Source organism: Callorhinus ursinus, unplaced genomic scaffold (genome assembly GCF_003265705.2).
Source record: "Callorhinus ursinus isolate GAN/ISIS: 27379988/994484 unplaced genomic scaffold, GSC_fseal_2.0 scaffold23, whole genome shotgun sequence".
Classification (NCBI taxonomy): Eukaryota; Metazoa; Chordata; class Mammalia; order Carnivora; family Otariidae; genus Callorhinus; species Callorhinus ursinus.
The window spans coordinates 8,010,718-8,023,067 of record NW_027397085.1 but is presented as its reverse complement, the minus strand read 5'-3'; the positions used below and the strand labels follow the sequence as shown (position 1 = coordinate 8,023,067).

The 12,350-nt window shown below is 41.7% G+C and overlaps 1 protein-coding gene across 7 annotated transcripts in view; it reads left to right on the top strand.

Annotated features, from left to right (window-relative positions):
• The window catches only part of OCLN (occludin), a 56,019-nt gene that overhangs the window by 8,278 nt on the left and 35,391 nt on the right, over window positions 1-12,350 (top strand). For 6 of the 7 annotated variants that reach the window (XM_025892828.2, XM_073905370.1, XM_025892829.2 and 3 more), the window contains exons 3-4: window positions 5,386-6,061; window positions 8,077-8,238. In XM_025892828.2, coding sequence (XP_025748613.1) covers window positions 5,386-6,061; window positions 8,077-8,238 — 838 coding nt within the window. Of the gene's footprint in view, window positions 1-3,815; window positions 3,925-5,385; window positions 6,062-8,076; window positions 8,239-12,350 lie in introns of all 7 variants that reach the window. The other variant, XM_073905369.1, reaches the window with a different exon arrangement.

The window sequence follows — 12,350 nt, the reverse complement described above, 5'->3', positions numbered from 1 at the left end:
AAACTGGAAGTGAGTCCCCCCCCCCCCCCCGAAGCTTAACTTCCAGGATACCGGTGTTTCTTTATTTTATTATGTTAATCACCATACATCATTAGTTTTTGATGTAGTGTTCCGTGATTCATTGTTTGCGTATAACACCCAGTGCTCCATTCAATACGTGCCCTCTTTTCTTTTCTTTTTAAGATTTTATTTATTTATTTGACAGAGAGACACAGAGAGGGAACACAAGCAGGGGGAGTGGGAGAGGGAGAAGCAGGCTTCCCACAGAGCAGGGAGCCCGATGCAGGGCTTGATCCCAGGACCCTGGGGTCATGACCTGAGCCAAAGGCAGACACTTAACGACTGAGCCACCCAGGCACCCCCAATACATGGCCTCTTTAATACCCATCACCAGGCTAACCCATCCCCCCCACCCCCCCAGAACCCTCAGTTTGTTTCGCAGAGTCCCTAGTTTCTCATGGTTCGTCTCCCCCTCCGATTTCCACCCCTTCATTTTTCCCTTGTTTCTCTCTCTCTCTCTCTTTTTTTTTTTTTTTTAACATATAATGTATTATTAGTTTCAGAGGTACAGGTCTGTGACTCATCAGTGTTACACGATTCACAGCGCTCACCATAGCACATACCCTTCCCAATGTCTATCACCCAGCCACCCCATCCCTCCCACCCCCCACCACTCCAGCAACCTTCAGTTTGTTTCCTGAGATTAAGAATTCCTCATATCAGTGAGGACATATGATACATGTCTTTCTCTGATTGACTTATTTCGCTCAGCATAATACCCTCCAGTTCCATCCACGTTGTTGCAAATGGCAAGATTTTAATTTTGTTTTGTTTTGTTTTGATGGCTGCATAATACTCCATTGTGTATATATACACCACATCTTCTTCATCCATTCATCTGTTGCAGGATGCTGGTGTTTCTCTGTAGAGGCAAACTACTGTCACCTGTTGCTGTTGTTTGCTTCTGTATAATCTAGGCTGATACTTGTGTGTCTATTTATTCATTTTTGTTTTTTCACAAATGGTATGAAGCTTCTGATTTAATGCTTTGTTTAGGTGACTGACCCTAACGCTGCCTCATTGTTAATTTTTTTTTAAAGATTTTACTTATTTATTTGAGAGAGAGAAGGAGAGAGAGCACGAGAGGGAAGAGGGTCAGAGGGAGAAGCAGACTCCCCACTGAGCAGGGAGCCCGACGCGGGACCTGATCCCGGGACTCCAGGATCATGACCCGAGCCGAAGGCAGTCGCTCAACCAACTGAGCCACCCAGGCGCCCCCTCATTGTTAATTTTTTAAGTAATACTTTTATTGAGATAGAGGTCATACACCATACAATTCACACATTTAGAATGGACGGTTCAGTGGTTTTAGCATATTCACAGAGTTGTGCAACCATCACTACATCAGTTTCAGAACATTTTCATCACCCTCTCCCCAAAGAAACCGCTACCGATTAGCACTCACTCCTCATGTCTCCCCCCCGCCCCCCCCATACTACGCCATCACCAATCTTTCTGTTTCTGGATTTGTCCATTTTGCACATTTCCTCTACATGTAATCATGCAGTATGTGGTCCTATGTGACTGATTCTTTGGCTTGGCATAATGTTTTCCACATTGTCAGTTGTAAGAGTGATTCCTGCCACTATATAAAATAAGAAGCAAATTTGAGGGTTCTTGGCATCACTAGTCATTTGGAAATTTAACAGTGAAAAATTTTAAATTTATTACCAAACATTGATAGAGTCTTTTTCCTTTAAGTAGTTTGTAGCCTCAGCTCTTTGATAACTGTAGTAGGAGTTGTGCTCCTGTTACATTGCCTCTTGACTAATACCTGAACATTATGGGGACACAGTTGTTCGTGATGATACGGTCCTTCAGTTATGCTAGAGAATATAGTAATTGAGTAGTGCTCCATGAACCCGAGACTTATTTTGGGTTGCTTTTGTAAACATTGGTGAAATATAACACACACATAGACAATGGCACAGAACGTGTGTATGAAATAATGAATAAAAAGAAAGCAAAATCATCATGTAGGTTAAGAAATAGAACACCTTCAAGTCCTTCCGTGTGTTCCCACCTTTCCCTGGAAACCACTGTTCTTCCATATGGTTTTTTTTTTTTTTTTAAAGATTTTATTTATTTATTTGACAGAGAGAGACACAGCAAGAGAGGGAACACAAGCAGGGGGAGCAAGAGAGGGAAAAGCAGGCTTCCCGTGGAGCAGGGAGCCGGATGTGGGACTTGATCCCAGGACGCTGGGATCATGACCTGAGTTGAAGGCAGACGATTAATGACTGAGCCACCCAGGCGCCCCTTACATATGGTTATCACTTGATTTTCTTTTCTTTTCTTTTTTTTACTGTTTTATATATCCTAAACAATACATTTCAGTTTTACTTTGTTATCAAACTTCTTTTGCTTCAAAGGAGTGCTATAGAAATAAAATGTGAGGGGCTCCTGGGTGCCTTGGTCAGTTAAGCCTCTCCCTTCAGCTCAGGTCCTGAACTTGGGGTCCTGGGATCGAGCCCCACATTGGGTTCCCTGCTCAGCAGGAAGTCTGCTTCCTCCTTCTGCCCTCCCTCTCCCCATGCTCTGTCTCTCTCTAAAATAAATAAATAAAAACTTTTAAAAAAGGAAATATAAATGTAAACCATATATGTAATTTTTTCTTCTAATGAATTAAAAACAAATTTAATAATCATATTAATTTTATATAATATATAATTTAATATTTAATATTTCACTTAACCTAATATATTTAATGTATCATTTCAACATGTATAAACTGACTCATGAGGTAGTTTACATTCCTTTTTTAAGTCTTTTTTTTGTTAAATATTTTTTTAATTTTTTTTTAAAAGATTTTATTTATTAATTCATGAGAGACAGAGAGAGAGAGGGGCAGAGGGAGAAGCAGGCTCCCAAGGAGCAGGGAGTCCGATGCGGGACTTGATCCCAGGACCCTGGAATCATGACCTGAGCCGAAGGCAGACGCGTAACGACTGAGCCACCCAGGCACCCCAGTAGTCGTTATTTTTTAGAGCAGTTTTACATTCAAAACAAAACTATGAGAGGAAGGTACAGAGATTTCCCATATGCCCCCGCCCTTATACCTGCCTTGCCTACCCCATTATCAGTATCCCCCACCAGAGTGGTACATGTGTTAAAATTGATGAACCTTCACTGAGAAATCATTATCACCCAAAATACATAGTTAATATTAGGGTTCTCTCTAGGTGGTGGTAAATTTTTTTTTCTTTTTTTAGTGGCGGGGGAGCATGAGTGGTGGAGGGAAGGGCAGAGGAAGAAGGATAGAGAATCTTAAGCAGGCTCCCTGCTCAGTGCAGAGCCCAACATGGGGCTTGATCCCATGACCCTGAGGTCATGACCTGAGCTGAAACCAAGAGTCTGATGCTTAACTGAGCCATCCAGGCACCCCTACATTTCTTTTTTTATACTGTGATAACTAAGTATTTTATACTTAACAGCACATCTCAGTTTGGACCAGCTATATTTCAAGTCCCCAGTAAATCATGTGGCTAGTGGCTGCCATATTAGACAGCTCATCTCTGTAGCATTCCATCCTATGGATATGTTAAGTCACCTCTTCCCCCTCTAGGTAAACATCTGGACTGTTTCCAGTTTCAGGTTATCATAAACAATGCTTCTGTGAATGTTACAATGTCAATGGGATTTTAAATGATAGAATTATTTTTTTAAAAAAGTGATATAATTTTTTTGGAAAACACTTTGACATTATCTCATAGAGCTGAAGGTAAAAAAAAAATTTGACTCAAAAATTCTCCTAGATATATACCTTAGAAAAAGAAGTGCTTGTGTGTGTGAGGGCACGTGTTCAAGATGCCCAGATCTACATTGTTCATGACAGCTCCAGAGGGAGACATCCCAAATAACCAAGTAAGAATGAGTTACGGAATTTTCATACATGACATTTTCAAAGACCAGCTTGTCAGGGTTCTTTTCCACTTTCTCCATTTCCTTGAATTCTTGTGGTTGGCAGCACCCAGTTGTAAGATGTCTTGCTTTGGAAAGAGAGAAGTGGACCAAGAAAATAATGGCAAAAACAAAAGGGGGTGAGGTCAGTTTAGGAATTGAATTTTGCTCTGCCAGGACCCACATTTCTTAGATTCTGTGTGTCACACATCAGTGTGTGTCTCCAGTGATGTTTATGATTCAGTCACTAGAGTTGGCAAGCTCTTTTGATAAAGATCCAATTAGGCATCACCCTGATGAGCCCTCACTGAATATTTGATTTATTTTGTAGCTCTTACCATAACTAGCTAGAGATCATGTGGTGATGTAATGTCTTACTGCCTTCGAAGAGACTAACCTGTGGGGGGCCTGGGTTGAGGCACTTCTGTTGATTGTAGTATCCTCAGTACTTAGCACACTGCCCCACACACATCAGCCCGGCAGCTCCAGTAAATAGCTGTCATGTGAATAAATGAAAGATTGCTTTCTCAGGCAGGAGAGTGAGGCTGCCAGAAATTGGACGAGACACTGGATGGGCCACTGTAGGTGTCATATCTGAATGCACTGGTCTCACATCACACAAGCCAAGGGGTTGACATCATTGTTCTAAACTGCTTGGGTGCCCTCCCGAGGGATTACAGTTTAACTGGTGTGGAGTGCTCCAGCTGGGGATTATACACATTCCCCAGGTGACTCTAATAGGAGAAAATGCGAGAACCTCTACTCTGTAGAAATTAGAGCAGTCATTTTCAATGTATGGCTCCCAGACTTTCAGCAGCAGGAGTATCTGGAAATTTGTCCAACCCAGGCTTGCAGAATCAGCAACCTGGGGTTGGGGACCAACAATCTATGTTTTAACAAGCCCTCCAGGTGATTCTGATACACAGAAACCTTAACTCTTCAGTGGGTGTCTCAGTAGCTTCAGGGTGCTATAACACAGTACCACACACTGGGTAGCATATAAACAACATGAATTTATTTCTCAGTTCTGGAGGCTGGAAGTCCATGATAATAAGGTACCAGTGTGGTCAGGTTCTAGAGAAGGTTCTCTTCTGGGTTGCATACTGCCCGCTTCTTGTATCCTCACATGGTAGAAGGGGCAGGACGGTTCTCTGGGGTCTCCTTTGTGAAGGCACTGTTCCCATTCATGGGAGCTCCAGCTCGGAACCTAGTTAGGCCCCACCTTCTAATACCATCACATTGGGGCTTAGGATGTTGACATTTGAATTTGGGGGGACATAAAGTGTCCTGTTGTAGTGGGGCGGTACTGAAAGTTGGTTTTGTTTTTTGCCAGTAGATGGTTTAAATTATTTCCATGTCCATTCTGTGTTCTTTCTGCTTCCTCCAAACAGTATTAATTTGAAAGTGTTTTCATGTGCATTTCAGCAAACCCAATCATTACGCACCAAGCAATGATGTCTATGGTGGAGACATGCACATTCGACCCATGCTCTCTCAGCCGGCGTATTCTTTCTACCCAGAAGATGAAATTCTTCACTTCTACAAATGGACCTCTCCTCCAGGAGTCATTCGGATTCTGTCTATGCTCGTTATCGTGATGTGCATTGCCATATTTGCCTGTGTTGCCTCCACACTTGCCTGGGATCGAGGCTATGGAACTGGTGTACTGGGTGGTGGTCTAGGCTACCCTTACAGCAGTGGCTTTGGGAGCTACGGAAGTGGCTATGCCTATGGTTATGGCTATGGTTATGGCTATGGAGGCTACACAGATCCAAGAGCAGCAAAGGGCTTCCTCCTAGCCATGGTGGCCTTTTGTTTCATTGCTGCATTGGTAGTATTTGTTACCAGCGTAATACGATCTGACATATCTAGAACAAGAAGATACTACTTGACTGTCATAATACTGAGCGCTATCCTGGGCGTCATGATGTTTATTGCCACAATTGTCTATATAATGGGAGTAAACCCAACTGCCCAGGCTTCTGGGTCTATGTACAGTGCACAGATATATGCCATCTGCAACCAGTTTTATGCATCTGCAACTACTGGACTTTACATGGATCAATATTTGTATCACTACTGTGTGGTGGATCCCCAAGAGGTATCGGTGGTTTTCGTCCTTGCCCCTGCTTTGGGTATAGGCACTTGGGATGCTTAACAGAATCACTTTGGGAACTTTCAAAAAGTATTGATGACAAGGCCTCACTTGTATTTAAATCAGAATGTGGAGAGGGGCTGGGTGTCATTGTTAAGATAGTATTAGCATACCATATAATTCATCCACTTAAAGTTTGGTTCAGTAATTTGAGTATATTCAGAGTTCTGCAGCCGTCACCGTAATCAGTTTTAGAACATTTTCACTATCCTCAGAAGAACCCCCATATGCATTAGCAGTAACTTCTCCTTTCTCTAATCCTTCCGAGATTTAGCCGACTACTAATCTTATTCTATAGATTTGCCTATTCTGGATATTTCATATATACAGAATCACACAGTATGTGATCTTTTATGATTGGCTTCTTTCTTTTTTTTAAGTTTTATTTAAGTAATCTCTGGACCCATTGTGGGCCTCGAGCTCACAACCCCAAGATCAAGCGTCACATGCTCACCCCCACCCCCACTCCCGACTAAGCGATCCAGGCGCCCCTATGATTGGCTTCTTTCATTTCACATTAATGTTTTCCAGGTTCATGCATGTTATATCAATTCCTTTTTATTGCTGCATAGTATTCCATTGTATGGCTATACCATATTTTATTCATTCATCAATTGATGGACATTTGGGCTATGTCCATACTGGCTCTTATGAATAATGCTCTGAACATTTGTGTACAGGTTCTTGTGTGAATCTGTGTTTTAATTTCTCTTGAGTATATATATACCTAGGGATAGAATTGCAGGGTCTTAGGATGTCTCTTCTGTGTGTTTAAGCTTTTGAGGAACTGCCAGACTGTTCTCCAAACTGGTTGCTCTGTTTTACCTTTACCAGAAATGTGTGAGGATTCCATTTTTTACACATGCTCACCAGCATTGTTTTGTCTATTTGATTCTAACCATGCTAATAGGTGTGAAGTTGCTAATCTTTTTCCTGATTGATTTGTAATTTTTTTTCCTAATTTTTTTTTTCCTCTCCTTACGTTGACTCAGGAATTCTCTTTTACCTGAATGAGTCACTCTTTTGGGGTGAGATCATATCCAGTAACTACCATTATTTTGAAGACTGAAATGTTTTCCCTCTGAATTTCAGAGTATTTGTTGTTGGCATTCAGATGTATCTCTGGTAAACAGGGCTGAGGGTTGGTGCTCCTCTCTTACCACACCCCCATCTCTCTTAGTCCTCTGTGTGCCCGAAACCTGTATTCACTGAAAAAGGATATCACTGTTAGGTGGCTGCACAGAGACCCTCCTGTTACGATGAGCAGAATCCAGGCCAGGGTCCTGGTACTGCCTCACTTTCAAGTGTCTCCAGGCCAGTCGACCACTTAACATACTTATCAGACACTGGGAGAACTGTCGGGGCAAAGGTTTCCTTGTCACAGGGCCCTTTCTTGTGAGTACACAAAAGACTCCTCCAACAGAAACCACCTGCCAGACTACATGAATCACTCATCCATTTTCTCTTAATTTATAGCTTGGTTAGATCATGTCATAATTTATGGTAAGATAGATCCTCTATAGACTGGAATTTACATTCAGTGTAAAAACATTTGCTCAGTATGTGTTATGAACGAGATTATAAACATGGTTATGTATTTAAAGCTATTTCTGAGTAACATTTTTCAAGCCCTTTAGAAGGATACTGATGATTGAGTTAATTTACTGGCCATTTTCATCTGTTAATAAAAATAAGGCCACTTGGGTGCTCAAGCTTTGGAACTAGATTTCTGTAATTTAAAAGGGAATGATAGTACCTAACTGTAAGCCTGTTCTGAGTATTGAATTAAGCTGTGTATGTGTTGTTAGCCTCAGCCCAACATTTTATATTTCTAAAATGTAACTGTATCAGTTTTATATCTATTAAACCACAGATATGTAGTGTAGGCCCTTAGGTTTTTACTGAGGGTGGATTAGGATAAACAATTAAAATCTGTGTCAATATCTTTAATCTCTTTTTAGGCAATTGCGATTGTACTGGGGTTCATGGTTATCGTGGCTTTTGCTTTAATAATTTTCTTTGCTGTGAAAACTCGAAGAAAGATGGACCAGTATGACAAGTCGAATATTTTGTGGGACAAGGAACATATTTATGATGAACAACCCCCCAATGTTGAAGAGTGGGTAAGTGTTAAAAAAAAAAATCAGCAAATGTCCTGTATTTTATTAAAACACCAGGTTTCTGTCTCTAAACCTGACCTTTAGTGCTTTGTGAAACTATGTTCTTAGAATTACTGTTTTTGTTTGTTGCAAAAGTTGTGCCCTCATGTTTTTACTCAGATCTTTAAGAAGGTGCTATGATAAGTGGAAATTGTTTTACTGCAAAATGAAAACCAGATTTTTTTTTTTTTTAAATTTTTATATTTTTGTTGGGGGGGGGGTTCAAGCGCAGGGAGGGGGAGGGGCAGAGGGGGAGGGAGAATCTCAAGCAGACTCTGCACTGAGCCCGACATGGGGCTTGATTTCACGACTCTGAGATCATGACCTGAGTCAAATCAAGAGTTGGGCGCTGGGACGCCTGGGTGACTCAGTCAGTTAAGGGTCTGACTTTTGATTTCGGCTCAGGTCATGATCTCAGGGTTGTGGGATTTAGCTTGGCATTGGGCTCCATGCTCAGCATGGAGTCTGCTTGTCCCTCTCCCTCTGCTTCTCCCTTCACTTGTGCTTTCTCTCTGTCTCTCAAATAAATAAGTAAAATCCTAAAAAAAAAAAAAAAAGTTGGACGCTTAGCTGACTGAACCACCCAGGCACCCCTCAGATTTCCATTTTTAAGAAGTGTATTTAGGCACTGAAAAGAAATGGCTTCTAAAGGAATCATGCAGAAAGAACTTGGTCTTTGCAAAACAGTACCATTCCTCCCCCTCCCGGTATGTTTTCCTGGTTGTCATTTTGGAGGGGAACACTGTTGCTTAGGGTGCTTGCTGTCTTGGGTTAAGAAGGGTGTTTTTGGAGTGGTAGCAGGTGCCATACTTCTGAAGTTTTTACATCAATAACAGCGTAGCAAATTACAGTGACTGCATGGATACTTATGAAATACTTCAGTGAGGCAAAGAGATTAGAGCAATTCCCTTTTTTATATATACTGTATTGTTATTTCTACCAGTATGTGTAGATGTGATTTGCTGAAAGCTTAGGAAGTTCCTCTCTTTAAAAATATCTGGGAAATATATATTACTGATACCTAACATGTCTTCAGAGATGTCTGAAGTGAGACTTTCTCAGAAACCCTGTTAGGAAGCAGTTGGAAACATCCTCAGAAACTGCCATCATAGGTTTCTTTGAGCAGACTGACTTCTTACCATGAGGGTTAGTTGAGAAACCTGGACACAGGTTTGTTCTAGCCAGTGGGAGTGGAGGGAAGAGCGCAAAGGGTGGGGATTGTTGGTCAGGTCAGGGATAAAGACATTGGTCATCTTGAAGGCTCCCATAGCTCTGGCATTCTGTTATGTCTGATTTTTTTTTTTAAGATTTTATTTTATTTTATTTGTGAGAGAGAAAGAGAGAGAGCACAAGCAGGGGGAGTGGCAGGCAGAGGGAGAAGCAGGCGCCCCGCTGAGCAGGGAGCCCGATGCGGGACTCGATCCCAGGATCCTGGGATCATGACCTGAGCCGAAGGCAGACGCCTAACTGACAGAGCCACCCAGGCATCCCTGTGAATGCCTGATTTTAAGAAATCTAGAACTTTAGATGAGATTTTCTTCTAGTTAAGGAGCCAAAAGGAAACAGTCTTAGGAACATCAGAACGTATGGTGGGTACACACCACTGAGAGTGGAGTTCCTACGTTCCTAACCTTGCCTTGAGGCCTGCTTGGTTTCTTTTTCCTCCATAAAGTGTGAAGGTGTTTTCTTTCAACCTTTAGCTCCAGGCAAGGCCACCTGTAGATGGAATAGGACAATCTATTGTGAACTATGACGTAAATGTTTTGCTGAGAGTTTCTGGGTGTGTCAGTTTTCACTGGCTGTTGGATTTGTTTGTTCAAGGTTTCGAGAGCCTTAAAAAAAACCACACCAAAAAAACTAACTCAAGAGAGACTAGTGCTGGTAATATTAGAGTTCCAGTGAACTTTGGCCTCTCATCTGATTTTACTGTCTTGCGGTTTTAATCAGTTCTAGGTGCTTTTGATAATTGGGCAAAATATAGCCATAATAATTTATGGACATGATAATGACAGTGAAGCAGAAAGCACCTTACTTTTATTTATTTATTTATTAAATTTATCATTTTGTTTTTTTAAGGATTTTATTTTTAAGTAATCTCTACACCCAGTGTGGGGCTCGAACCCACCAGTGCAAGATCGAGAGTCGCATGCTCCACTGACTGAGCCATCCAGGTGCCCCAGCCCTGCCTGGTTTCTCATCTCTCTTCCTCTTCCCTTAGCTTCCCCACTGCCTAAAAAATGCTATTGAAATAAGCTATTTGGAGGTGATTTTAGCCACAGTTATTTTGCTTTTCCATCCATTCTCCCCTTACCTGCCCAAGTTTACTTTGCTGAACTCAGTCCCTCTTTCTTGTTTCTTCTGTTTCCTTCCACAACTCTCCTTTCTGTGCTCTTTTGCTCCATTCTGCTCAACACCTCTGTCCCTTTGATAATATAATGTGGCAGGATTTGAGTCCCCTTAATGCCCGTGGTTCTTGGTCACACCACTTCCAAGAATGAAGAGGTAGACCAGATGAATAGTGGTGGGCAGCAAAGCAAAGTTTATTGAGCAAGAGTATAAAGCTCCCAGAAAGGGAGGGGGGCTCAGTGGGTTGCCCTTGGAGTTTCTAAGTTTAGGGGTTATTATGACCTCTTTTGTGGAGCTATCTTAAGCAATCAGGGTTTGCTGAGTCGTGCCAATCAGGGCTTTGGTCACATATTTGTCTACCTGTTAGGTTAATGTTTCTGTGCTGATGGTCTTTTTTTCTTACTGACATCTGGAAGCTTATGTCTTAACTGCCCCTTGCTGGTGATATTGACAAATGCTTTGTGGTTAATTGTCTTATTTTAGGTCGTTTTGCAAAAATCATTTCTGCAAAGGCTGCAAAACAGAATGTTAGTGAGGTCCTGTGTAAGCTGCAGAACAGGATGTCAGTGCTGTTTTATTTTAGCTGTCCTGACTCCGTATCTTCTTGCTGGGGACCCTACCCTGACTGCCTAACTGTCGGCCAAGTCCTAACGATAGCCCAGGTGAAAATGTTTGATGCTGTATATAAAGTGCCAGACAGTGGATTAGTGATTTTTCTTCCTTTTGGTTTTTAGAAATTAATACCATAAAAATAATCTTCACTTAAAATAATGGAAAGAAAACTTGGCATTCATTACTTGTGCTAAGTAAGGACTAAAATTTGACTTCTAGGGGCTCCTGGGTGGCTCAGTCGGTTAAGCTTCCGACTCTTGATTTTCGGCTTAGGTCATGATCTCAGGGTTGTGAGATTGAGCCCAACGTGGGGCTCTGCACTGAGCGTGGAGCCTGTTTAAGATTTTCTCTCTCAGGGTGCCTGGGTGGGTCAGTTGTTAAGCGTTTGCCTTCGGCTCAGGTCATGGTCCCAGGGCCCTGGGATCGAGCCCCGTATCAGGCTCTCTGCTCAGTGGGAAGCCTGCTTGTGTTCTCTCTCTCGCTGTATCTCTCTCAAATAAATAAAATCTTAAAAAAAAAAAAAGATTCTCTCTCTCTCCCCCCCTCTGCTCTTCCCTCACTCTCAAAAAGTTAAATAAATAAAAATATAAAATTTGAATTGTAGGGGACTGAGATAAGATACTCCCCATATAGCTAATAATGTTTTTTTTGTTGGGCGGGGGGAGAAAGACTTACTAAAGGAACAATTAGCTACTGAAAATTAGTTTCCTTCTTCCCTATGTATTAGGGTAGGCCTAGACATTCATTATTTTATTAGATCTTACTGCCTTTCCTGGATTTTTAAAATCTTTAGGATCAGAACCTTCAGAGCAAAGGCACCTCAAAAGTTGTGTCTTAAGAGTTTTAAGCAGGCTTCAGCCCTTAGGTATTATGTGTGGGAAAATGTACAACTCTGTAATTTCCTGTCTCTGAATCTCCAGCACCATGGTTTCTTTGCCTTCCTAGGGAGTCTTAGGGTTGTTGCTTTTTTTTTTTCCCCTTCCCCTTTCTGGATATCTTGTACTTTATAAAATAAGCAGGCGGTGTTTGCACACTATTGTGGGTGTTAACCTGGTCCTTTGTAGTCAGTCACTTAAGTTTGTACCAGCATTGTTGTATATCAGATGTTTGAAGGTTCT